Below are 27,535 nucleotides of genomic sequence, written 5' to 3'. Positions count from 1 at the left end.
TCTTGATGCATAAAACCAATAAGCTCCCTCGAGATATTTGCAACCGTATTGCTGCAAAATATACTGATGGCATAGGTTACAGAAGAATTTGCACTGTTGGAGCCATAATCCTGAAGTGGAAAGAACATTATTTCACCATAAAGGCTTTGTGGAGCCTTAACCGACCTCACCTGGAAGGGTGCCCCAGTGGACAAAGTAGTGCCAGGTGGCGTTTGTGCGGGGGAAGGAGGGTCTCTGTGGGGAACCCAGATGCCTAACTTATCCCTCTTTTTTTATTCTTCAGACTGATGCCCCAAACACAGGGCTGGGGGGCGTTTTGTTCCAGTGGTGTACATCAGCATGAAACCTGTCAGAGCAGGGGGGCAGGTACAGCACTGTAGAGAAGGAAGGCCTGGCCATCCACTGTCAGTCAACTATCTTTGTTATTACCTCTTGCCCTTTCATCCTCTTTTCGGATCATGCCTTGCTGCAATGGCTCAACCGCATGGATGCGGTGGTATCTGGCTCACCAGCATTTTAAGTTCAAAGTGGTCCAGGTGGTCACAGGGTGGGGTTGGGATAGACTAGGCCGGTAGTTCGTAAGAGATTACAGGATGACCCCAATCTCAGCAACAGGACCACTCTCAGCACTGACCAAGTTTGTTTGCTCTTGGAACTGTGTTCATTCCACATATTTCACATACAAGGGTGAGTACTACAGGCAGAAAGATGGGTGTGCCATGGGTTTCCCAGTTTCATCCATTGTGGCCAACACTTACATGGAAAAAGTGGAAAAGAGGGCTCTGTTATCCTACCTGGGAACACCAAGTTATTGGTTCAGGTATTCGTTTGGCTCTCGGCAAAGGCAGTCGCACTTTTCTCCTCTCCTCCTTCCCCTTATCTTCCCTGCTTAGCCTCTGTGTCCTTGTCTTGTCTCGTGTGTATTACTTTCCCTGGAACACTCTCTCTCAGTCTGTTCTCTAAAACCTATAAGAGAATTATGGATTTGATCAACTGGTCTCTGAATGCTATTGACACCCTTTTCTCAACGAGAAGTCTGGGCTCGGGAGAGCCTGAGTGCCCTGGAGGGACTTTCCCTGCCGGATACACGATGGACGGGTGGCAGACATGGAGGGTCGTGTGCCTGGCGGGACTGTCGATCGAGGACGCTGAAGATATCTACCTATTCGGAACCACGATAACAGGGTTCTTGCTGATCGGAGCTGGCTTGGCCCTGGTTTATCGGAGAATTAAGAAAGCTGAACCGGCTGTTCAAACCCCCCCAAGGCTGCCCGCTGGGATTGAAACGATGGGACGAGGCGCAACTTCTCAGAATGGGCTCACAGAGTGCAGCATGGTTAAGATCTTGGAGAGGCTTACGGCTGCCGTGAATACTTAGAATAACACCTCTGAGCAAAAGTTGGATTACATCTTGGAACAGCTCACTGCGGTCGTGAGGTCTCAGAATCTGCTCTTTGAGCATAAGAGTGACAAGACCACGGAACGCAAGTTTGATAACATCATGGAGAAACTCGCGGTTTCCCAACGGGAGATTGAGAGACCAGTGTTGGAGTGTTAAAGAACAGCTTTGAAATTCTCATGAGCTGCTCGCATAAAAGAAAAATCAACAACATCAACATCATAATGCGGACACCCCTTCGGCGCCAGCTGTGGGCTCAAGACGAGCTGAACAAAAACTCCCTGATAACGACTGTGTGTTGACTATTCTTCCCACTCTATGCAAGGCCACCTGGGTTGGCTGATAGACTGTTTACTTAGCCTGATAGGGCAAAGGACACATATACACTTACACTGATAAGTACTCACACATCCCCCCTCCCCTTCCAATGCCTTCGATGCTTGTTGCCTCCTGGGAACACGAGGCGGGTCTGGGCCCGCGCTGGAGAGTCAGCGCAGTGGCAGGATGGCTGCTGTGTTGCCTGGGATTACTCCTCATCCCCTACCCAACCTTGTTGCTGGTCACGTGCTCTATAATGTTGTACTGTGGACAACCAAGGTACACTTCAACTGCGAGAGACAGAATGTGAAAAAAAAATCCATGAATCCACATGGTAGGATTTGTAAAGAATTTATTCGTAAATCAGGGTGGAAAATAAGTATTTGGTCACCTCAAACAAGGAAAATCTCTGGCTCTCACAGACCTGTAACATCTTCTGTAAGAAGCGTTTCTGTCCCCCACTCGTTACCTTTATGAATGGCACCTGTTTGAACTCATCATCTGTATAAAAGACACCTGTCCACAGCCTCAAACAGTCAGACTCCAAACTCCGCCATGGCCAAGACCAAAGAGCTTTCGAAGGACACCAGGAAAAGTATTGTAGACCTGCACCAGACTGGGAAGAGTGAATCTACAATAGGCAAGCAGCTTGGTGTGAAAAAATCAACTGTGGGAGCAATCATCAGAAAATGGAAGACATACAAGACCACTGATAATCTCCCTCGATCTGGGGCTCCACGCAAGATCTCATCCCGTGGGGTCAAAATGATCATGAGAACGGTGAGCAAAGATCCCGGGACCTGGTGAATGACCTGCAGAGAGCTGGGACCAAAGTAACAAAGGTCACCATCAGTAACACACTACAACGGCAGGGAATCAAATCCCGCAGTGCCAGACGTGTTCCGCTGCTGAAGCCAGTGCATGTCCAGGCCCGTCTGAAGTTTGCCAGAGAGCACATGGATGATACAGCAGAGGATTGGGAGAATGTCATGTGGTCAGATGAAACCAAAGTAGAACTTTTTGGTATAAACTCAACTCGTCGTGTTTGGAGGAAGAAGAATACTGAGTTGCATCCCAAGAACACCATACCTACTGTGAAGCATGGGGGTGGAAACATCATGCTATGGGGCTGTTTTTCTGCCAAGGGGACAGGACGACTGATCCGTGTTAAGGACAGAATGAATGGGGCCATGTATCGTGAGATTTTGAGCCAAAACCTGCTTCCATCAGTGAGAACTTTGAAGATGAAACGAGGCTGGGTCTTCCAACATGACAATGATCCAAAACACACCGCCCGGGCAACAAAGGAGTGGCTCCGTAAGAAGCATTTGAAAGTCCTGGAGTGGCCTAGCCAGTCTCCAGACCTCAACCCCATAGAAAATCTGTGGCGGGAGTTGAAAGTCCGTGTTGCTCGGCGACAGCCCCAAAACATCACTGCTCTCGAGAAGATCTGCATGGAGGAATGGGCCAAAATACCAGCTACTGTGTGTGCAAACCTGGTAAAGACCTATAGTAAACGTTTGACCTCTGTTGTTGCCAACAAAGGTTATGTTACAAAGTATTGAGTTGTATTTTTGTTATTGACCAAATACTTATTTTCCACCCTGATTTACGAATAAATTCTTTACAAATCCTACCATGTGGATTCATGGATTTTTTTTTCACATTCTGTCTCTCACAGTTGAAGTGTACCTCTGGTGCAAATTACTGACCTCTGTCATCATTTTAGGTGGGGGAACTTGCACAATCGGTGGCTGGCTAAATACTTTTTTGCCCCACTGTATGTGCTTTCTGTGTAGAGGAGTTTTTTTGTTTCCTGTTCTCATGCTGTCCTCCTATAGCCCAGCATGAGCAGAGGTCTCTTTTTTTCCTCTTGTACTTTCCCATTGTAGTGTATATTTCAGTGTTTTTTTCTGTAATGCAACCGCTCTCTGACTTGTATCCCCATGTGATGTCTGTGTTGTCTGTGTATGGTCGGGGGGCGGGTTCATTCCACTGCAGGGCAACCTGCCACTGCATGTGGCGAATAAAATTTGAACTTGAACTTGAACTTAAAATCTGGGTGAAAATCAAATCTCAGGATGTGCCACAAGTAAATAATCAGTGGACAAACGCATCAAGTTCACCAGGGAGGATGTGAAAAATGACAGGCTACCCCAGGGGTCGGCAACCTGTGGCTCCGGAGTTGCATGCGGCTCTTTAGTCCTTATAGTGTGGCTTCGCGTGGTTTGGGAAAATAAATTAGAAGTAATTAGCTGAAGTGTATTTTATTTATGTTAGTTATTTTTTTTAACTTGTAGATCTAAATTGGAAGATTATTGCGACATTGAAATATAAAAATAAAATTATATTTTATTATTTTGTTCATCGCTCAAAATAAGCGTCACACTCGCAGAAGCCGGTGTACCCGCCGAAACGCCGTGCAATTATCGAGACTTTCAGCCCCAGGTAGGCCAGTTATGGATCTTCGGATCCACATTATGTCAGCAGCTATTCTCCACCATGAACTATGTTAAAAACAAACACCGCTCACGCCTCACAGATGAAAGCTTACAGTCCTGAGTAAAGATGAAAGTACAGCCCCGATTTGCAGACGCTGTGCGCAGAGGTTCAGGAGCAGAAGTCGCATTGTAAACATACCACGGCAGACCCGACGATGTTTCCATGAACATGCTTTTCAGCATCTCTTTATTGACCACTTTTCACACATGGTTGCTGTACGCATACAGCTAGCTGTAGCTTTTCAGCTCACAGCCCGACACATACCAACAACAGCATAGATAGCACAGACGTTAAGGCGGCGAGGCGTGATTGCGGGTGCCGCTCAGGTGCGTCCGCCTCCCCTGCAGCGGTGCTGCAGACCACGCCCCGCCACACACAGGTAAAATACATATTTAGGCAGTATTTTTCATCTTTTAGCAGCATAGTGCTTTTTTTCCAATTATTTTTTTAAAAGTCAGGTCAAGGCTCCCATAGTACCGGTATGTCAATGTCAAAAAGTATTTGCGGCTCCCAGTGTTTTCTTTTGTGTGGAAACCGGGTCCAAGTGGCTCTTTGGGTCTTAAAGGTTGCTGACCCCTGGGCTACCCTGTCAGTAATGGGGGACATTTAAAGTTGATGTGTACCGATGCATACGGATCAGTATTTAAGGTTTGACTCTCATCATCCACTGGAGCATAAACTGGGTGTCATCAGGACGCTACAACACAGAGCGAACACCATCCGCACAGATACAGCGGCCAGCAAAGCCGAAAAACATCATATCAATAAGACCCTGAGTAAATGTGGTTATCCCAGCTGGGCATTTGTCAAAGCTGGGAAAGCTCATAGAGAATGCTCCAAGTGATCCAGGAGAGAGGACAACTGCTGCCTAAGCAAAAACCTCTAGTGATCCCATGTGTCAGGAGTATCAGAATAGCTGAGACACATTTTCTCTAAACACCAGGTCTCTGTGGCTTTCAAACCCCAAAATGTGCTGCTTCAAAAGTTGGTCCACCCACAAAAAGAGTAATATAGTGTACGCTGTTAAGTGCCAGGAGGATTGCCAGGATTTATACATCGGGGAAACCAAACAACCTCTGGCTAAGCGGATGGCACAACACAGAAGAGCCACCTCGTCAGGCCAGGACTCTGCAGTCTATTTACACCTACTGGTTTGAGTGGGGAGTCAAGGAAGCCATTTATTTCAAAAGGGAAAGACCATTTCTGAATCAAGGAGGGGGCCTAAGGGCACATCTTTCATTATCCTACAATGCTGTGATTGCAGCCATTCTCCAGGTCTCTCTGTACTCCTGGTCATTGATCAATGGTCATGACAATTTGCATATTAATGATTATGGGGGCACTGTTAGTCAGTGGTGCTAGTGTCACTGATTATGCAAATATCATATAGGAAAAATGGCAGATTAGGTTGGGTAAAAGACCAAAGGTTGAGGCACACAACGATGTGTGCCACTGGTAAAGTTTCTGGGCTGCCCTTCCTCATAACAGCCATCCCTCAAGATTTTCTCCATTTAAAGCAATGGATTATCAGGGATTGTAACATCTAGTCCCTTTTACTGAATTAAAAAAAAAAATTCTAGCACAACTATAACCCATATTCATAAAAATACTTTTAGTAATAATACTTTACTGGCCCAAGTGCCCCTTCTAACATAAGGCTGGATGGAAAGGAAGTGTCTGGATTTCATTAAGTTTAATGACAATGCTTCACCTCTCATCCAGGAGGCTTCTTCAGTTCAAAAACAAAATTAAGAGGTTTGTTCTCCTATGTTAATGTCAGAGGTCTGAGGAGAATGGTCAAACTGCTTTGAGCTGGTAGGAAGCGAACAATAACTGGAATATCCATTTATTACAAACAAGGTAGAAGAGCATCTCTGAATGCATAACTCATCACATCTTAAAGAAGATCACACAGTACAGTACAGAGTACAATTTGAATAGAAAATAACTGGAAAATGTTGTCTACATTATTGAGACATGCAGAAATTCAGATAATAGGATCAGAATTTAATGTAAACAACATTAAGGCATGGATCCATCCTGCCATGTGTAATAAGCTCAGGCTGGTGATATAATGTGTGGAGGATATACAATGTACAATGTGTACCACATAAAATCTATAGACTTCAAGTCAGTGTTGATTTTACACACACTCCAGCCACTTTATGAGGAACAAGTTACTAGTACCAGGTTGGACCACCTTGCCTTCAAACACTTTTAATTCTTTATGGCATTGATTCAACAAGGAAACATTCCTCTGATATATATAACCACATATATATCAGTTTTGTGACATGGCACATTATCTTGCTGGAAGCAGCTATTGGAAACTGGGTACACTATGGTCATAAAGGGATGGACCAACATCTATGCAGAATATATAGTCACTTACTTCTCCTGTCTTCACCATTCTAATTCTTGATTTGAACTTTAGCAGCCCGTCTTTGCCATGTTGTTGCCATGTGATTGGCTGATTTGACATTTGTGTTACAATCAGCTGGGTAGGTGTACTTACTCTACACGTAGGAGACTGCAAATAGATAGACAGTGTTCTGAATCTGTTAACTGGGTATAATTCTGTCAATTCTTGGGAGTAATAGCCATACATAGTATTGAAAACTACAATTTGAATATGGCCATTACGTATTTAAATGTAGGTTTTGCAAATGTATGTAACAGCTGCAGTGGAGCAGTGTATACAACTTGAGTAAACCTTAAGTGTGCTGACACGGCATAAAGCGAACAATCCTTTAGTTTCACCTTAGTTACAGTTTTATTCACTGACCTCTTCAGTGTTCACACATACGTTATAAACTGTATGATCATTCCTGATTACAAGCAAACGCTCTTTATTACATTACCCAACAACACCTCTTCAAAATCAGATTCTGAGCCAGAGCATTACTCTTTCTCTGCTTTTTTGGGTCAGCTTTTTTACAGGAGTGAGGAGAAAGAGCAGAACTTCCCCAGATTAAAGACCAGCACCCAGCGAATGCTTAAGCCTTTATTTACTGTATAATTTTTGCTTTCCTTCACAGTTTTACTGTGTTCACAGTCTTTTGCAGCTAGTACAGTGTCTCCTATAATACACACAAAGTAACTGTGATACATGTTATACATTAATTACGTCACGCAGTCATCATATATTTTTTTAAATTGAGTTTATTCCCTTTAAAGATGCACTTTGGGATTCATTCCCTTGATCACACTGGACTAAATTCTCATTACAGACACAATGAGAATTAGATTTCCTAAAATAAAACTAGAAAATGCACATTAGGCCCTGAACACATATAAGAAGTCAAGGAGAAAAAGCATATTTTCACCTCTAATTAGGTATGTTGACAGAGGTCAGCTTCAGTGTTCTGGATAGATTTAAGCAGAAAGGTCTGACTCTTGCGGTTCAAACTGCTGGTTTGAGAGAAACTTAGGTCTGTTAACTTAAAAAATGTAAATAAACTGCAAATGAAGGCACCACTTTATCACTCCGCTCTGTTCAGTGCTTACTACTAACTCAGAGATGCTTTAGCCTGATGATTTTAGATTTAAAGCAGCAGATTTAAAATCAGAAATTGTGTTTATGTGTGTGTGTAATGACTTTTGAAAGAGCCCTGAATGTGGTGACATGACAGCAGTTCAGTATGTTCAGGTAAAAAAAAATTTAAATAATGAGCTCCGTGTGCTAAAAAGATAATATAGCTGGGTTAAAGATTAACAGTCACTGTATGAGTCGGCGCTGCAGCTCTTTTGTTTTTCAGACCTTCACCATCAAGCTCAAAATGACAGACTTTGGAGAGATTCTAAGGAACATTGGGGAATTTGGATTATTCCAGAAGATCACTCTAATTGCACTTTGCTTTCCAAACTTTGTTCAGACTTTTCTCTATGCCAGTTTTGTTTTCATCCAATCAGATCCAGACAGACACTGCAGCACAGACTGGATCCTCAGTGCTGCTCCTAACCTGACCTCAGAGGAGCAGCTCAACCTGACCGTGCCTCGGGAGGAGGATGGGACCTTCAGCAAGTGTGAGATGTTTGTCCCAGTGAGCTGGGACATTGATACTATCAGAGAGTACAGACTCAATGAGACCACAGGGTGCCAGGATGGATGGGTGTATGGGAACATGCTCTACAAAGCCACCATAGTCACTGATGTAAGTGAAATTTGTTGTTCAGTAGATCTCTCACCTCCATGAAACATTACATTAATTATTTTTTTTTGTTTTATTATTGTTATTGTTATTATTATTATATTTATTTGTTTTCACAGTTTGATCTAGTGTGTGGCCAGGCCAGCTTGGTGGAAGTGATTCAAGCAGTATTCATGGCTGGAGTTCTTGTTGGTTCCCTCATGTTTGGACCTTTTGCTGAATCGTAAGTGTGCTCCTTGCAGTAGTTCATGGTTCCTTTTGCACCGAAATACAGAAATATGGCAGCTTTTTACGGAAAGGCAAGCGAATACAGTCCCTCCACTCCAATACACACACACATGAAAACATCTTCCTCCATTATTTTGCAACTTCACAAGCTCAGTCATATCAGATTAAAAAATATTGTTTGCACTAACAGTCTACACTGTACATAAACATCTTCATCTTTCTGCACTCCTTCCTGGCTGAAAAATTGTAAAATATTAATACTTCTACAGTTAAATAAATAAATATCTGCTATATTACCAAAAATAATTTACCATTAGCTGAAAAAGATGAGTGACTGAGAAATGTTTCAAACCATTCCTTTAGGAAAAGAAGCAAATCTTGAAAATACCTCTATACACATAAACCTTTATTACTGTATAATTGTGCATAAAATATTACAAGTCAAAACAATTATTCATATTTATTCTGCAGAAAACTGCATTAAATGGATGAGTTCAAAAAAACAGGCCTTTTCAAAAAAGTATATTAAAATTTCCACGCTCTGTATTCTCTACATCACATGTGTTGGTCACGTTCGCAAACAGAAACCCACCTGTTACACAGATAAAGCATTGAAGCTCATTTGCTTGGTAATGCTTACTATGTTTCCATACAGAGTGTAAATTGTAATTGACCTCAAAGCAGTAAAAGCAGAGCCAGCAGCAGCTTGCCTCCCATGCTGGTTTTTCATCAGGTTACTGTCAGACCAGCTGTTTGCACACGTGCATAGCACCAGAAACCATAGCACATCTTACCAAGCTGAGGTCATTGTTAATGGAAGCCAGACGCAGCTGTAAAGCAGAGAGAGCCACAGTTTCTATGAGCAGTAAACAAGCAGAGCTTTCAGTGACAATAGGCAACTGCAGCCACAAGAGGCAAACAGTTGAGGAGCTTTATGACAAGCACTGTCATAAAGCTCCATGCATCCATCATGTCTGAGATGAAAAGTGAGTGACTGCTTTACTTTGGTACATTTTATTTATGTCTATTTTTAGGACAAGCAGAGCTTGCCTTGGTTGTCCTGACAGTGCATCACTGCTATAATTTTACACTGAATGAATAACTTTTGTCTGTTAACACATTCACAAAACAAATGTCTCTTTTAATTTGTTAGGTTTGATACCTTAGCAACAGCTTATCAAATAAATATTTTCACTAACTTCAAAAATAAATACTAATTTTGAGTCATATGCTTTGATTTGCGAATCTAATAAACCTGTATTTTTTTCCCAATGAAACACAGAAAATATATTAAATTAATGCTATTTTAAGGAAAATATTTGCTCATTTTGCATTTGACTGCAACAACACATTTGAAAAACTTATTTTCGGCATTGCACAGAGATATCTCCAGATTCTCTGAATCTTACATTCTGACTATGAGCTGACAGTTACCAAATAAATATTATAATGTTTCTATAACATGAATGTTCCACAATTGTGTTGGATTAGACTTAGAATGGAATCTATTATGTGTATTTCATAAATCAATAAATAATTTAAGTATGTACTCTATTGCCTTATGTTAATACTTTAATGCAGTCCGTTAAAATGCCGCTTCCCTGCATATATACCAAAACTGCACATGCAATCATGTAAATAAGTTTGAGGGGACTCTGTGCAGTTCTGTGTGCGCCCGATGATTCAGCAGCCTGCAGAACCATCTTGAGGAGATAACTTGAAGAAACGTCTGTGTAGGTTTCCAGCCATCCAGCTCATAGTAACATAGTAATCATAGTGACCTTTATCTTAGTGACCTATTTATTTTTATTGTGGCTGGGTTTAAAGTGCACTGGGATGCACTGGGATGCACTGAGATGTCGTGCTTATAGAAGGTTCTCAAGAAGTGCACATCCCAGTGTCCTTCAGACCCATGCACACACTCAGACAAAAACTGGTTCATTCCAAGGACAAAACTCCCAAACCCAAACTAAACAACATAGTGTGTGCTGTGCAGTGCAGCAAGGAGTGCTCAGACCTCTACACAGGAAAAACCACAGAGCCACTTGACAAACCCATGGCACAACATAGAAGAGCCACCTCTACTGGACGAGACTGAGCTGTACATCTGCATCTAAAGGACCAAGACACATGGTTTGAAAGAGGAGTGAAAGAAGCCACCTATGTCCACTGTGAATGACCATCTTTGAACAGAGGGGGTGGCTTACTGCACCAATTCTCTGCTAGCTACAATCCAGTTTTGAGATCCCTTCCCAGGTGCCTTAATGCCAACTCAAATCTTGCGTCAGTTGATCTCAATAGGTCACATGATAGGATGAGGCAAGGTCTCACATGGTTTCATCCAAAACCTCTGCTGATAATGACACCACACTCTTTTTTACACCTCAGCTCATTTGCTGAGGCACGTGATCAATAATGGGTCAACGACCCCCTTAATTGACAACTCCCACTAAGGCCTAAAATCTGGGACTCTCCACCATTCGCTCTTAGAACTGAAGAAGAGAGGTCAAACATCAGGTTGAGGTCTGGACTGGGCCATTGCAGCACCTTGATTCTTTTCTTTTTCAGTCATTCTGTTGTAGATTTGCTTCTGTGCTTGGGATCATTGTTGTGTTGCATGACTATTTCAGCCAAGCTTTAGCTGTTGGACAGCTGTTGCCCTCCCGTTTGACTCAAGAATGCTTTGGTATGGAGAAAGATTCATGGTTGTATCAACGATTGCAAGATGGCCAAATGCTGTGGCTACAAAACAATCATCGTCACTCCTCCACCGCTGTGCTTGACAGTTCGTACGAGGTGTTTGTGCATGTGTGCTGTGTTTTTGTTTTGTTTTATTTTGTTTTGTTTTGTTTTGTTTTGTTTTTTTTGGGGGGGGGGGGGGGTAGACAGTAGACAGGATAGACCGTTATGAAGCGCCTTGAGGCGACTTTTGTTGTGGTTTGGCGCTATATAAATAAAATTGAATTGAATTGAATTGAATTGAACGGGAAAGAGAGAAGGGGAAAAGGGGAAGACATGCAGCAAGGTCACCCTCAAAGGTCACACTCAAACCCAGGCTGCTGTATTTTTAGCCATAAGACAACCAGTGTGCTAAACTGCCTCCTGTTTCAAAGGTCTTGTAGTTTTATTCAAATATAACTTTGCAAATATAAGAAGCTTATCTCTTAGCTCTGGTTCCCTACCATAGTGGTTTTATTTCTTCATTCAGCTGCCCCTGTCAAGCAGTGTAAGTAATTTAATGTTGTGTTCTGTGTGTTTTATGTGTAATTTATTAGTTTGTTTTTATATGTTGCATATTTGTGTTGTTTGCATGCTTTTATTCTAGTCACTCATGACCCTCTCCAATTAAAGGAATGTCTTGTACCTCTATAGGCCAGTAAAAAACTCAAGATATGGCCAGTACAGCGAGAGACTCCAACATGACTGCACAGAGTCCCATAAAAAACTATTTTTACATGATTGCATTACTGTTATCTCTGTAATGATGCTACATTAACCAGCAGCTCTTGTGATTTAGTGTGCTTAGTATCATAACAGAAGCTAATGTATCTCTGTGTGTTTGTCTTGGTGTTTCAGGTTCGGCCGCAAACGAGCAACTCAGATTCCAGCAGTTCTGTTGTCTGTATTCACCGTGACAACAGCTCTCTGTCCCAACGTCTACTTATATTTAGTATCTCTGTTTCTGGTGGGATTTGGAGCTGGAGGATATCGAGTCAACAGCATCATACTATGTATGAAGAGTACACTAACTTTGCACAAACTTTGCAACTAACAATCGTTGTAACTGTAAAATAATCTGCCACTTGTTCTCTCAATAGCTAAGATGATGTTCTTGTAATGTTTTAGAGGTCCAGCAAGGCTGTACTGATCTGATATTTTCCAAATTTTTTCCAATTTTCCAATTTTCTCAAATTTTCCATTTACACTTTCTACTTCCACCTCTTCCCATTTATTATTTTTATTGTTACTTTTATCTTACTGTTGCCTTTGTGACCGTTTTACATATTTACATTTACATACGAGACAAAAGATGTACTCTGCTGGCTCTCGGAGGAGGTGGACGCACTTTTTCTCCTCTCCTCTCCCTTATCTTCCCTGCTTAGTTCTTATGTCCTTGTCTAGTCTCGTGTTTTTTGTATTACTTTCCCTGGTAAACTGGTCTCTGAATGCTATTGACACCCTTTTCTCAACGAGAAGTCTGGGCTCGGGAGAGCCTGAGTGCCCTGGAGGGACTTTCCCCGCTGGATACACGATGGACGGGTGGCAGACATGGAGGGTCATGTGCCTGGCGGGACTGTCAATCAAGGACGCTGAAGATATCTACGTATTCGGAACCATGATAACAGGGTTCTTGCTGATCGGAGCTGGCTTATCAGAGAATTAAGAAAGCGGAACTGGCTGTTCAAACCCCCCCAAGGCTGCCCGCTGGGATTGAAATGATGGGACGAGGCGCAACTTCTCAGAATGGGCTCACTGACTGCAGCATGGATAAGATCTTGGAGAAGCTTGTGGCTGCCGTGAATACTCAGAACAACACCTCTGAGTAGAAGTTGGATTACATCTTGGAACAGCTGACTGCAGTCGTGAGTTTTCAGAATCTGCTCTTTGAGCAAAAGAATGACAGGACCAGGGAACTGAAGGTTAATAACATCATGGAGAAACTCGCGGCTATCCAACGGGAGATTGAGAGACCAGTGTCGGAGTGTTAAAGAACAGCTTGAAATTCTCATGAGTTGTTGCAAATGAAAAATTACCATCATAATCCGGCTACCCCTTCGGCGCCAGCTGTGGGCTCAAGGCTGAAGCTGAACAAAAACTCCCTGATAACGACTGTGTTGAGTCTGTTCCTTCTCATTCCATGCAAGGCCACCTGGGTTGGCTGGAAGGCTGTTTACTTAGCCTGGCAGGGCGAAGGACACTGTCTCAGCTGAACTATGGACACGCACACACATACATATACTGATACTGATAAGCACTCACTGACGCATCACCCTCACTACCCGGATCCAACGCCACCTCCAACGCTTACCTCCCCTCTGATGTGGACATCGGGTCAGCTGGAGGCGCAGTCGAAGATTGCAGCGGTCCCAGATCAGATGTACACACTGGAACTCTTTCCCATGTTGCTTGTCTGTGTTTATTGTGCTATGGTGTGTTGATATCTGTGCATTCCTGCAATATCCTTTTGTGTTACACCTTTCGATGTTTTTTTCCTCGCTACCTAGCCTGACCTGTCTCCCCAATGTGATGTTTGTGTATTGTATGTACGGTCAGCAAGGTCTGTCATCTCGGTTGTGGGCAAAAGACCTGCAACTGACAAATAAAGGCTATCTCATCTCATCATCATCTCATCATCATAATCAGTTTCTAAACATAGAGATGTTGGACAAAGGACAAAGACACATTTATGTAATTTTGTGTCCAGCTTTCTACAGGGGGTTTTGTCTTCAACTAAACACATACTTGAGAAACTCTTGGGTTGTTGTTGGTTGGTTTGGGTCATTATCCATTCACACTGAGATGTTCTGTCTGATTAGGTATAAAACAGTAATAGAAAAATATATGTACAGTCAGCCGAGATATTCATAGCAGCTGATGTGCAATGTTTTTACTTATTTTTGTTGTTATGTATTTATTTTGTTCTATTTGAGCTGAGGTCTTAATCTAAAATAAACAAACAATTAACATATTTTCCTTATTGCAGCCACTGAATGGATTGGGACGTCCAAAAGATCATGGGGAGCTTGTGTGACTCAGCTGTTTAGTGCAATTGGAGAGTGCGTCCTCGCTGGTATGATCTATGGCATCCGAAACTGGAGACTGGCTCAGCTGATCACAGCAGTTCCGCTTGCAGTGCTTATTATCTACATATGGTGTGTATTTCACTCTATTTATTGAGTTATTTATACATTTCAAAATGTCTGTTTGTTTGAAGTTCAATTTTCTTCCTATCAGGTTTATTCCAGAGTCAGCCAGGTGGCTGTTAAGCAGAGGCAGAAAAGAAGAAGCCAAACAGCTCATTGTCAAAGCAGCAGCCATTAACAAACACCCTGTGTCAGAGTCTCTTCTGGACAAGGTAGTGAATCACATTCATCAGGGAAGTTTTCAAGAACATCGATGGCACCTGTAAAATACCTCAAAATAAGTGTCTTATATTCAGAGATGGGCAGTAACGGGTTACTGTAATCTGATTACTTTTTCAAGCAATAAGTAAAGAAAGGGATTTCTATTGCAAAAAAAAGTAATTCGATTTCTGTTACTTTCCCATAAGCACGCTGCGTTACTAAACAGTGATTTTATTTGTGAGAGTGTCTCACGACATTGACGTGCGAGCGTACGACGTCCGTTGCAGCAACAGACATGTGTAGATCAACAATGCGAGCTAGAGTACGACCGTGCAGCGTTTAAAGCGTGGATGTCCTGACATTACTTTTAGCTTCATTCCATAAAAAATGACAAAAACATTAGCGACCACTGTTCACTCTGCGTGGGAAGACAACTTCTTTCTACAGCGAAAAATTAAACTTCAAATCTGTGCAAGCACCGAGCACCCTGCCACAGGAGTGTGAAATTCACAGAGAAATCCCCAGATCCCCCCACTGACATGACCGCTGCAGCACTGGCCAAACCTCCACCGGCCCCACTCCTGCTAAACAGGTGACAATCGATTTAAGAACGACAGGACTTAGTGCTGCCGAACCTTTGACTTTATTTATTTCTTGCTGTTTTTTACTTGCATCTATTTGAAAGAGTAAGTGTAAACACAAACAATTATTTCATTTTACATGCTGGAATATGCAGAAAATAGGTTTAAAAGTTAAACAATTTATTCAAATCAAAGACTGTTGCATATAATTTAATTTTTGCTTGACGCAATGTGCATAAAGTTAAAAGATTAAAACTAATAAAACAAGTTTTAAAAAGAGAATTTTTTCATTTGATTCCATTTTTTATGATGGATTATGCAGAAAAAGTAGAACAGGGCCGAAAGGTCTATTGCTTTATAATGTATTGAGGTTGTGTATCATGTTTTTAACAAGTAACTAAGTAATAGAGTAACTAATTACTTTTGAAAATAAGTAATCAGCAAAGTAACGGAATTACTTTCTTGGAGAAGTAGTCAGTAATTAGTAACTAATTACTATTTTCAAGTAAATTGACCAACACTGGTTAGATTTGGTACCATGCCTGGTATTCTTTTAATTATTTTTCAATAAAGTTTGCACAGGCTTTCTTATAATGGACTTTTATGCCATTTTCATCAAGATGGCAATAACCTCTGACTACTAAAGAGTCAGTCCTCCACTATTACTCATGCAAATGGTGGTGGTGGTGTGTCTAAAGGTTTTTAAGCTCTGCCTCTGCCCCTCCACCCAGTGACATTAAACTGTCCCTGGTGTTTTTTGCGTAATGTTGCTAATCAAATAAACAAATTGAGTAAGGAAAGTAGAGTCATGAATAGAGAAGACATTATGTTCATTATTCAACATATTAAGGACAAGAGATATGGATTTAGGCAACACAGTGACTCTGTATGTTCTGCCCGTGTCTGTTTGACTTCCTCCCACAGTCTAAAGACATGCATGTTAGGGTAATTGCTCACTCTAAATTTGCAGAAGGTGTAAACGGTGTTGATGTCGATGGGTTAGGCCTAGAGTGGTGACCTGATCAATGTGTATTTGGTTTTTTTTGTGCTAAATTTGCTAAAAGAAATTCTACCTTGATTCAAAGTAATACCACTGGAGGCATAACAAATCTCCATTATTATCAGTAGTATTAAAATGGTGTTACGATAAACATTATGTCTCCCACAGATTGAAGTGAATAACTCTGTGAATAACGAAGGAATAAAAATCATCTTCAAATCATCACTGCTGACCAGATATTTCTTTATTATAATACTGTCATGGTAAGTTCAACATCTATAGTGAGGTTAATACATTAAAGGGAAATATTTCAATGCAAAAACATGTTGCTGTTTTTAAATCGTAAGATTTTGACTTTTGAATTTGATGTTTTGATGATTAAATGGCCATTCATAAATGTGTTATAAATGGTTCATGATACAGGACTTTTGTGTCTGATTAAATGTGTTTCTCTTCTCTTTTAAAGGTTTTCCGTGAACCTTTCCATCTACAGTTTGTACTTAGACATGGAAAGCTTTGGTTTGAGCATCTTTGTAACCCAACTCCTTTATGGTGTTTTTGAAGTACCATCTGTTTTACTCTCCATGTGGCTGCTGGATATTTTTGGGAGGAAAATATTATTCATAGCAACCCTTCTGATCGGAGGAGTCTCTTCCATACTTATCCTCGCTGTTCCTGATAGTAAAAGCTTAGTTATATCACAAAATACATTTTATTTTTGTCTGATTATCATGTTTATGTTCACTTTTATTAATTATTTATTTCATTATGTCAGGTTACGCCATTTCTGTCACATCTTTAGCTGTTGCGTCTCGTTTTTTCTTGATATGGGCTGGCTCTATTTGTATGGTCTTTATGCAGGAGTTGTTTCCAACATCGGTTAGGTAAGCAGTCACAGTTTTTATTCATGTTTGTGAACAACTTGTGTGAAAAGAACGCTGAAAAAAAAAGACCAACTTAGTGAGTATACCTTTTGTCCTCCTGTTTCAGACAAACAGCCACATCTTTAGGATCCATATCAGCAAGATTAGGTGGATTACTGGCTCCACTGCTGAACTTGTTGGCCATGTACCACTCGGTCATACCCATCACAGTCTTCAGCTGCCTTACGTTGATAGGTGGATTTCTCGGCTTCTTGCTTCCCGAAACCAAAAGAAAAGAGCTTCCTGAGACGACTGAAGAGGCTGAGCGCAATGGGTATCAGTGTTTAACTACTGCAGCATCTCAAACATGTTATTTTGTCAATGATCGTTTCTTCATCTGTTTCTGTTTTATGTCTTTCAGACAAGTTAGTCCCACAAGAAGAACAACTACCAGTCCACATTCATATTCAACCAAGATGTAGATGTTTTTGTACGGATTTCATCTTTACAAATATGTGATGTATTTAAATGAACCACAACCTCAGTCATGTTCTATAGACGTCCCTGGTTCTGGACTCAGGGTCTGAAGATACATCTGAGGAGACCGCAGTCTTAATAAGTTATCATTTTGTTAACACTTTAGTTTTTAGACAGTGTAACTTTGGCTAACTTTCTGCAGTACAAAGAACCAAGTGTAATAATAAGTGATTAAATAAACACTGTTTCCATCACCTTGAAAAAATTAAACACTATTCCCACTACTTGTTTCCCATTAACTGCTGCAGCATCACATTCTGAAAGCAACCCTGCTGTTATTCTATCATGTGTTTAACTTTGTGAAGGTGAATCTTAATCCAAACTATGATCTTTTCATAAATGTCACCAAGTAGTTTGTGTGCATAATTATAATTATAATAATCATTCTCAGCATTAGAAACTATTTTGGGTGATTATTTTGAAATATTGTGCAAACACATGACCAGTGAAAAGACCTGAAGGAGCAACAATCACTCATTGCCCACTACATGATGGGAAGGTCCCAGCAACCTAGCCCTTCTGCATCATAGCTAAGTGAAGGCTCAGTGTCACCTGATCCAGCCTTAACTATGAGCTGCATCAAAAAGGAATGTTTTAATGCTAAGTAGAGAGGGTGTGTGTCTGCTGAATGCAAACTGGGAGCTGGTTCCACAGAATAGCAGCCTGAAAGCTAAAGGCACTGCCTCCCATTCTGCTTTATGTCCTAGGAGCCACAAGTAGGCCAGTAGTATGAGGGCAAAGTGCTCTATTGGGATGGTGTGGTAGTATGAGGTCTTTAAGATTACTTAAGACCGATTCTCTAGTCCCTGTCAGTACTCTCACTGCTCACTGCAGCACTTTGTTTCCCGAAGCCAACTGATGGCTTTTTAGGAGACCCTGATAACTTACTGATGTAAGTTACTTCTAGTCCAGCCTAGAAGTAATAAATTAATGAACTAGTTTTTCATCATCACTCTTAAAGAGGATCTTTCTAATTTTAGAGGTATTGCACAAATCACTGCATTACTGCAGTTTAAACTAATTGGTGTGTGTAATCTGGATTCATGGATATGTAAAGCTGGTATCATTGGCATAATAATGAAAATGTAAATTATGTCTTCTAATAATACTTCCTAAGTGAAACATGTATAATATAAACAGAACTGCACAGAATCCTGTGGAACTCCATAATGCGAGGAAGAATTTGAGATTTAAAAAAAAAAACGTTGGAGATTAGCCTATAATTATCTAAGACAGCTGGGGCACGTGATGCGTTTTTAAGCAACGGTTTAATTAATGACACCCTCAACGCCATTGGGATGAGGGTGGGCCATGTCATATCATTCACAAAAATACAGGTAATTTTTTTTTTTGATATCATGATATTTCATGGTGTAAACACATCACCCCATCACACAGTGGATTACAGTCACGTGGGTCATGCAGCATGAAGTTATTAAAGTTGTTAAGGTGAAGAAAACGTTATGGCTGAAGATTTAATTCACAAAAGCGCAGCTCTTCAGTGTTGTTTAATTATTTTGGATACAAACGAGGAGCTACAGAACAAACTACAATAATATGTAAGGAGTGCACGAAGGCTATAATATCTAAAGGGGAAATCCCTCTAATTTATTTCACAATCTCAAGCATCAACACCTGATTCTAGTAAAGAGGCAGGCAATCAAAGAATGAGCAGTCAGCGAAACTGTATCATTACTGCGTGGTCAGTAGAATCAGAAACACCACCACAAGCTTCAAGATCAGCTGAAGACAACCTGGGCCAAAGCGCAAAGTTGCCAAAGAAGACCCTTGGAAGCTTTTTTAAGAGGGTAGCAGCAAGGACTGGGACCATCTCCAAGGGACAGGCAGAGTTAAAAACGACCTAGATTGTCCCCCAGCAGATGGTGACAATGATCCCCTCAAATGGTGGAAAGTGCACGAGGTTAACTGTCCTCAGGTCAGTCATTTGGCAAAAAAGTACTTGTGCATCCAAGCCACAAAGTGCAGCCTCTGATAGGTTGTTCAGCACAGAAGAGAACATTGTCACCTGTAATAGGCCTGCTCAGTTACAGTTTTTTCTGAATGCTTAAACCCTAACTGTGATTCCTGTAGCACAATCTCTAAAACTATTCAGACTTATAGCAAAACCACTCACTGAGTCTGCAAAACTAAAAGCACAAAAACTGCTTTGCACTCAGTTTGCAATTTTGTAACACACACTTTGCAAAACTGTAGGCACAATTCACTGCACAACACTCAATTACCAAATTTCCAACACACTCCTAGCAAAAGTATACACATGTATGGCTATCATTAACACTAATTTGCCAACTGTCTGGCACACTTTCACATGTCAAAACTTTTTTAGATAATTAGTTCACTTTGCAATCAGCCTAAGCACTATAATACAGGTAAGCTGTGTGTGCGGAGTACAATGGAGGGAGCAGAAAGAGTGAGAAGTAGAGGAGGCCGAGGAAGAGGACGTGGAGGTGAAGAAGTAGGATGAAGAGGACGACAAGGACAAGGAGGAGCAAGAGGAAGACGAGGAGGAGGGAGAGGAAGATGAGGAGGGGGGAGAGGAAGGGTAGGAAGAGTAAGAAATAGAATTGCTGATGACATCAGAGCTACAATAGTGGACCATGTAATCAACCGTGGAATGACCCTGAGGGTAGCTGGCCAACGGGTCCAGCCTAACTCGAGCCGCTACACTGTAGCAAGCACCATAAGGACATCTTGAAATGAGAATCGGTTAGTACAGTCACTTCGCACAAAGATTTGTAGCACTGCCATATGCCAATGAGAAACACACCAATACCATTGATGTAAAAATACTGAAATTGTTACTTTACAGAATTGCTAGATGACCAGATGCTGGGGCAGAGGAAGCATGTTCACTGCAGACCAAGTAACCCATATAGTCATTATGGCGATTGCAAATAATCCTATACTTGGAAATGAACACTTGTGTTTGTTTTGATGTGTTTGAATAAACACCAGTACTTGAAGTTTGGATCCCTCTATGCTTATGGATCTATGACAGAAGTATGAGCTCACACTGACATAGCCTACCTTGTGCACAGAGAAAGCAAAAGCCAGATGTGTTTTGTATTCATACCATCAGTGTGCAGTTGGCGCATTGTGTGCTTAGTAGATGATGGCTTGTGTGCACTGTTTGATACGGAAACACCATTTTTACGAAGGTGTGAAGAGTTAATCTAGCTGTGTTTGCTTTTGCAAGAGAACTACAATGTTTTGATTATTGGGTGACAGGTTTTCTTATTTGTGTGAAGAGTTTTGCAAAATTAGCCAATAGTTACAAAAAATGTGCTTAAGCAATCAGAAAAAACTGTAACAAGATTCAAACTTGTTGTTTCTATGGTTAATGATTAAATCATGCAGGGTTTGCATGAAATTCAGCAACTTAATTTATTCTTGTTGAGATGACATAATACAATCTAGTTAGAGTGGTTAGTTGACTGAACTAACAAAATTCACAAGATCATACACGATTTCAAACCACAGGAAAATCACTGGGGTAATAAGAGGCAGACAATCGTACACACACCACATATGTGCTGTTGCTATTTATTGTGGTTTAACCTGTCGAGGACAAAAACGTACAGAAAATTCTGTATCACGCCTTGTAATCATAACCTTCCTATTTTTGTAAGTCTCACTTCACAGCTTGGTGGCGCAGTGATTAACACTGTTGCCTCACACAGCAAGAAGGTCCTGGGTTCAAAACCACTATCTGGTCAAGTTTGCAGTGGGTTCTGCCTGGGTACTCTGGTTTCCTCCCACAGTTGAAAGTCATGCAGTTATTAGGGTCACATTAACTGGTGCTTCTTGTGTAAATGGTTGTCTGTCTCTATGTGATAGTGCAGTTGATTAACAGCACTTGCTATTTACCCTCCTCAGTGTTACTGAAACATGGGGTGTGGCTTTTCACAGGACTGCCCGTGAAAAAACTATTTTTACATGATTGCATTACTGTTATCTCTTTAATGGCACAACATTAACCCGCAGCTCTTGTGATCAGTGTTAGGAAGGTTACTTTTAAAATGTATTCCACTACAGATTACAGAATACATGCCCCAAAATGTATTTTGTAACATATTCCGTTGCGTTAGTCAATGAGAGTAACGTATTCTCAATACTTTGGATTACTTAATATATTATCAAGCGTTTTACAACTACATGAATGTACTATTGCTGTGTGATTTATTACTATTACTGAAGGTTACTTGCCATACAAACACCTAATTTTAAAAAATATTTCTTTCACATCATTATGCGGGCTGCATGTAGAGGTGACATGGGCTGCGAGATTGAGACACAGGCATTAGAGCCTCTTAATGCGTGTTTTGTTTGGGTTTCCACTGGCGTGGAGTTACCAACAAGAGAGAGGGGACAGCCTAACATATGAAGCACGAAAAGACTGCCGTGTAATCCCTTTATTTCAACAAAGTAACTGTATTCTGAATACCACCTTTTAAAACGGTAACTGTAACAGAATACATCGATCGAGGACGCTGAAGATATCTACCTATTCGGAACCATGATAACAGGGTTCTTGCTGATCGGAGCTGGCTTGGCCCTGGCTTATTGGAGAAATAAGAGAGCGGAACCGGCTGTTCAAACCCCCCCAAGGCTGCCCGCTGGAATCGAAGCGATGGGACGAGGCGCGACCTCTCACAATGAACGTAATATGGTTAACACCTTGGAGATGCTTACAGCTGCTGTGAAGGCTCAAAACAACACCACTGAGCGTATGGGGGGATACATCAGAGAGAGGCCTGCTCAAAATGAGACCCTTGAGTTGGAACACATCGCGGAATGGATCACTGCAGTTGTGAGGTCTCAGAATCAAAAGAATGACAACACCACGGAACAGAAGTTTGATACCATCATGGGGAGGCTCGCGGCTCTCCCATTTCACTGCAGGGCAACCTGCTTGTGACAAATAAAGCTGATTCTGATTCTGATAAATACGTAACAGCGGGTCATGTATTCCGTTACTCCCCAACGCTGCTTGTGATTTACATAACAGAAGCTAATGTATCCCTGTGTGTTTGTCTTGGTGTTTCAGATTCGGCCGCAAACGAGCAACTCAGATTCCAGCAGTTCTGTTGTCTGTATTCACCGTGACAACAGCTCTCTGTCCCAACGTCTACTTATATTTAGTATCTCTGTTTCTGGTGGGATTTGGAGCTGGAGGATATCGAGTCAACAGCATCATACTATGTATGAAGAGTACACTAACTTTTTACATCTTCTGGACAAGGCTACAACTAACAGTAGTTTTCATTGTAAAATAATCTGCCAGTTGTTCTCTCAATGGCTAAGATGATGTTCTTATAATGTTTTAGAGGTCCAACAAGGCTGTACTGATCTGATATTTTCCATTCAAACTTTCTACTTCCACCTCTTCCCATTTATTATTTTTATTGTTACTTTTATCTTACTGTTGCCTTTGTGACCGTTTTACATATTTACATTTACATAAGAGACAAAAGATAATCAGTTTCTAAACATAAAGATGTTGGACAAAGGACAAAGACACATTTATGTAATTTTGTGTCTACAGGGGGTTTTGTCTTCAACTAAACACATACTTGAGAAACTCTTGGGTTGTTGTTGGTTGGTTTGGGTCATTATCCATTCACACTGAGATGTTCTGTCTGATTAGGTATTAAATAGTAATAGAAAAATATATGTACAGTCAGCCGAGATATTCATAGCAGCTGATGTGCAATGTTTTTACTTATTTTTGTTGTTATGTATTTATTTTGTTCCATTTGAGCTGAGGTCTTAATCTAAAATAAACAAACAATTAACATATTTTCCTTATTGCAGCCACTGAATGGATTGGGACGTCCAAAAGATCATGGGGAGCTTGTGTGACTCAGCTGTTTAGTGCAATTGGAGAGTGCGTCCTCGCTGGTATGATCTATGGCATCCGAAACTGGAGACTGGCTCAGCTGATCACAGCAGTTCCGCTTGCAGTGCTTATTATCTACATATGGTGTGTATTTTACTCTATTTATTGAGTTATTTATACATTTCAAAATGTCTGTTTGTTTGAAGTTCAATTTTCTTCCTATCAGGTTTATTCCAGAGTCAGCCAGGTGGCTGTTAAGCAGAGGCAGAAAAGAAGAAGCCAAACAGCTCATTGTCAAAGCAGCAGCCATTAACAAACACCCTGTGTCAGAGTCTCTTCTGGACAAGGTAGTGAATCACATTCATCAGGGGAGGAGTTTTCAAGAACATCGATGGCACCTGTAAAATAGCTGTTTATTTGTTATGTTTACTATTCAACATATTCATGACAAGAGATGTATCTATGTATTAGCCCTGCAATAGAATGGGGACCTGGTCAGGGTGTCTCTCACTGTATGTAATGTCAACCCTGAACTGGAACTGGAAAAAACTAGACTGATGGATTCATTTCAAGTCCTTTTTCTTAATTTGCTATGATGGTGTTACAGCAAGCGTGACTTCTCCCACAGATTGAAGTGAATAACTCTGTGAATAACAGAGGAATAAAAATCCTCTTCAGATCATCACTGCTGACCAGATATTTCTTTATTATAATACTGTCATGGTAAGTTCAACATCTATAGTGAGGTTAATACATTAAAAGGGAAATATTTCAATGCAAAAACATGTTGCTGTTTTTAAATGCTAAGATTGGCAATTTGATGTTTTGATGATTAAATGGCCATTCATAAATGTGTTATAAATGGTTCATGATACAGGACTTTTGTGTCTGATTAAATGTGTTTCTCTTCTCTTTTAAAGGTTTTCCGTGAACCTTTCCATCTACAGTTTGTACTTAGACATGCAAAACTTTGGTTTGAGCATCTTTGTAACCCAACTGGTTTATGGTGTTTTTGAAGTACCATCTGTTTTACTCTCCATGTGGCTGCTGGAGATTTTGGGGAGGAAAATATTATTCATAGCAACCCTTCTGATCGGAGGAGTCTCTTCCATACTTATCCTAGCTGTTCCTGATGGTAAAAGCTTTGTTATATCGCAAAATACATTTTCAATTGTCTGCTTATCATGTTTATGTTCACTTTTATTAATTATTTATTTCCTTTATGTCAGGTTACGCCATTGCTGTCACATCTTTAGCTGTTGCGTCTCGTTTTTTCTTGATATGGGCTGGCTCTGTTTGTATGGTCTTTATGCAGGAGTTGTTTCCAACATCGGTTAGGTAAGCAGTCACAGTTTTTATTCATGTTTGTGAACAATACCCTGACTTGTGTGAAAAGAACACACGGGAGGAATTAGTGAGTATACCATTTGTCTTCCTGTTTCAGACAAACAGCCACAGCTTTAGGATCCATATCAGCAAGATTAGGTGGATTACTGGCTCCACTGCTGAACTTGTTGGCCATGTACCACTCGGTCATACCCATCACAGTCTTCAGCTGCCTTACGTTGATAGGTGGATTTCTCGGCTTCTTGCTTCCCGAAACCAAAAGAAAAGAGCTTCCTGAGACGACTGAAGAGGCTGAGCGCAATGGGTATCAGTGTTTAACTACTGCAGCATCTCAAACATGTTATTTTGTCAGTCATCATTTTTTTCATCTGTTTCTGCTTTATATCTTTCAGACAAGTTAGTTCCACAAGAAGAACAACTACCAGTCCACATTCATATTCAACCAAGATGTAGATGTTTGTGTACTGACTTTGTTTTGTATTGAGTTTTTAACTCTTTCTACAAATATACCAAAATAATTATATGTTTTTAATTCAAATATGTGGGGATTCTAACACAGGAAACTCTAAAAAGACAGGACACAGACAGATAAGAGAAATCACAACCACGGACAAACAAGGCTGGGACATATATACACAGGTGGGTGATAAGGGTAGTGGAAACAGCTGGGGAACACACTAGGAACAAATTAGGCTTGACGAGGCAGAGGAAGCAAAACTCAACATAATGCAGAGACCACGGCTAACAAAATAAAACAGGAAGTGACAAACACGGAACAGAGACAAAGAACAAAAAACAGAAGATGTGAGCTTGACACAGACAAACAGGGAAAGACATGACAACATACAGGAGACAGACATACACACAGATGAGACAGGGAACAACTGGACACGAAAGGGGACTAACTAAATCAGGAGAGGGACTAAGAATTAGAACCATGGATAACTAAACTAGGGAGTGAGATTATGACAGAGCATCACTGCACTGTCGAGATCATCAATATCCTCAAATTTGAAAACACGTATTCTACTAATTAATCCATGATTCATAATAATCTGATCCCTTTATCATTCCTTGCTTTATTCTGCAGCAGATACACTGTAATAGTGTTTGCTTTGTATGTTTCTCCGTACCTCCACAGAGTTGTATTGTATGGACCAACTGTGAAACAATACCGTTATTGTATTAATGATTTTTGATATAAGAGATCTCTTAGTTTTATATAATGCAAGCATTTAGATACAGTCTTATATGAGCTTTTTAACGATTTGGCATCAGTTTATGGACTTACTTTATTATAACTTTGTTCATCATAATTATAAATTAATTTTTTCTAAGCACTACATGTTTTTTATGTTATAATTTAGTGATAAATTATTGACTTTCAATCTTTTCTGTAAAGGCATTGTTTGCAAACAGTTTAACATTAAATCCAAAAATACTCTTCAGTGAAAGTAGAGTGTGGCATCACCTGAGACTGGCACCTAAACTATCTGGCACGTTCGTGCAAAGTCATAATTTCATTCTGATGTAATTTAAATATAAATATAAAAAAGATTTAACACCAAATTTAAATTTCATGGGCGGCATGTTATATAACACAAATCCAGTTGTTTCCCACAAATAAAAGAAATGAAACAAAGAAACAAAAAATTGCTTCTGTGTTAATACTTTTTTTCAAATGTGATAAAATAAAATAAAGTAAAAGCGGTCGACTGCTCTCTCTCCATACCTCCAATCTGTTCTTTCACATCGAGTTTATTTCAACCTGCACTGACTATCACAACTCTTCACACACACTAAGTTACTTTAGTGCACCATACTGTGTAATACACTTTATAGTGTAATACTGAGCCTTTTCTGTTTTTGCTTTGAAATATTTTACTTTGTTATATAAGACAAGATAAGATAAGACAAGACACATGCTCAATAAAGCAAGAGAATAAAGCAAGAGGAATAAAGATATACAATAATATACTATAAGAATTGTAGGATAAGGTAATATACAGAAGGATAGTGCAAATATAGTATCAAAATAACTCTAACAAGTAATGATGTAACTATATCAGGTAAAACAAAAGAAGAGTTGGACAGCCTTATTGCCATGGGTAGAAAGGATTTCCTGTGGCGGTCAGTTCTGCATTTAGGGGCGATGAGTCTTTTGCTGCGTGTGCTCCGATGGTCCATCATGGAGGCGTGCATGGGATGGAAGGGGTTGTCCATGACACAGAGAAGCTTTTTTAGTATTCTCCTCTCAGACACCTCCACCTGGTTCTCCAGTCTGACACGCAGGACAGAACCAGCCTTTATAATCAGCTTGTTCAGCCTGTTGGCATCCGCTGCCCCGGCACAAAGAACACAGCGCTGTTTACCACAGAGTGATAGAACATGGTCAGCATTTCCCACAAACGTTGAAAGACCTGAGCCACCTCAGTAGGAACAGCCGACTCTGCCCTTTCTTAAAGACAGCACTGGTGTTCTTGGACCAGTCCAGTTTACAGTCAATGTGTACCCACCACGTCAGCCCCTCTGATGGTGACAGGGGGAGGAGGAGGAGCATGCCTCCTGAAGTCCATGATCAGTTCCTTTGTCTTTGTGATGTTAAGTTGTAGATGGTTTAGCTCACACCACTCAACAAAGCTGTCCACCACACTCCTCCTGTCCCTGATACAGCCCACAGTGGC

General features: G+C 40.7%; 2 protein-coding genes across 2 annotated transcripts; both read left to right on the top strand.

The window, feature by feature from the left end:
• Positions 1-7,940: 7,940 nt before the first annotated feature.
• Positions 7,941-17,791, top strand: LOC147308930 (solute carrier family 22 member 13-like). The gene is made up of 10 exons (XM_086272529.1): positions 7,941-8,373; positions 8,490-8,593; positions 12,175-12,329; positions 14,303-14,471; positions 14,554-14,674; positions 16,413-16,507; positions 16,711-16,925; positions 17,020-17,128; positions 17,235-17,441; positions 17,529-17,791. The coding sequence occupies exons 1-10, from the start codon at positions 7,945-7,947 to the stop codon at positions 17,587-17,589; spliced, it is 1,665 nt and encodes a 554-aa protein (XP_086128655.1). The 5' UTR covers positions 7,941-7,944; the 3' UTR covers positions 17,590-17,791.
• Positions 17,792-22,295: 4,504 nt separating this feature from the next.
• Positions 22,296-26,509, top strand: LOC147308929 (solute carrier family 22 member 13-like). Its single transcript, XM_086273298.1, has 7 exons — positions 22,296-22,480; positions 23,731-23,851; positions 24,133-24,227; positions 24,425-24,639; positions 24,734-24,842; positions 24,949-25,155; positions 25,244-26,509. Exons 1-7 carry the CDS (start codon positions 22,296-22,298, stop codon positions 25,302-25,304), a joined length of 993 nt encoding a protein of 330 aa, XP_086129424.1. The 3' UTR covers positions 25,305-26,509.
• Positions 26,510-27,535: the final 1,026 nt, after the last annotated feature.

Source organism: Aulonocara sp. 'chitande type north' Nkhata Bay, linkage group LG18, assembly GCF_057382095.1.
Source record: "Aulonocara sp. 'chitande type north' Nkhata Bay isolate Kocher_YH1m ecotype deep benthic linkage group LG18, A_spYH_male_GT1.1, whole genome shotgun sequence".
Classification (NCBI taxonomy): domain Eukaryota; kingdom Metazoa; phylum Chordata; class Actinopteri; order Cichliformes; family Cichlidae; genus Aulonocara; species Aulonocara sp. 'chitande type north' Nkhata Bay.
This window is presented reverse-complemented; position numbering and strand designations above follow the sequence as displayed.

Coding starts and splice junctions, on each gene's coding strand:
- LOC147308929 (XM_086273298.1), top strand. CDS start 22,296: ATGGGACGAGGCGCGACCTCTCACAATGAACGTAATATGGTTAACACC. Junction 23,852..24,132: donor CAGAGTCTCTTCTGGACAAG/GTAGTGAATCAC, acceptor CTTCTCCCACAG/ATTGAAGTGAATAACTCTGT. Junction 24,640..24,733: donor TATCCTAGCTGTTCCTGATG/GTAAAAGCTTTG, acceptor CCTTTATGTCAG/GTTACGCCATTGCTGTCACA.
- LOC147308930 (XM_086272529.1), top strand. CDS start 7,945: ATGAGTCGGCGCTGCAGCTCTTTTGTTTTTCAGACCTTCACCATCAAG. Junction 12,330..14,302: donor AGTCAACAGCATCATACTAT/GTATGAAGAGTA, acceptor TCCTTATTGCAG/CCACTGAATGGATTGGGACG. Junction 17,129..17,234: donor TTGTTTCCAACATCGGTTAG/GTAAGCAGTCAC, acceptor CTCCTGTTTCAG/ACAAACAGCCACATCTTTAG.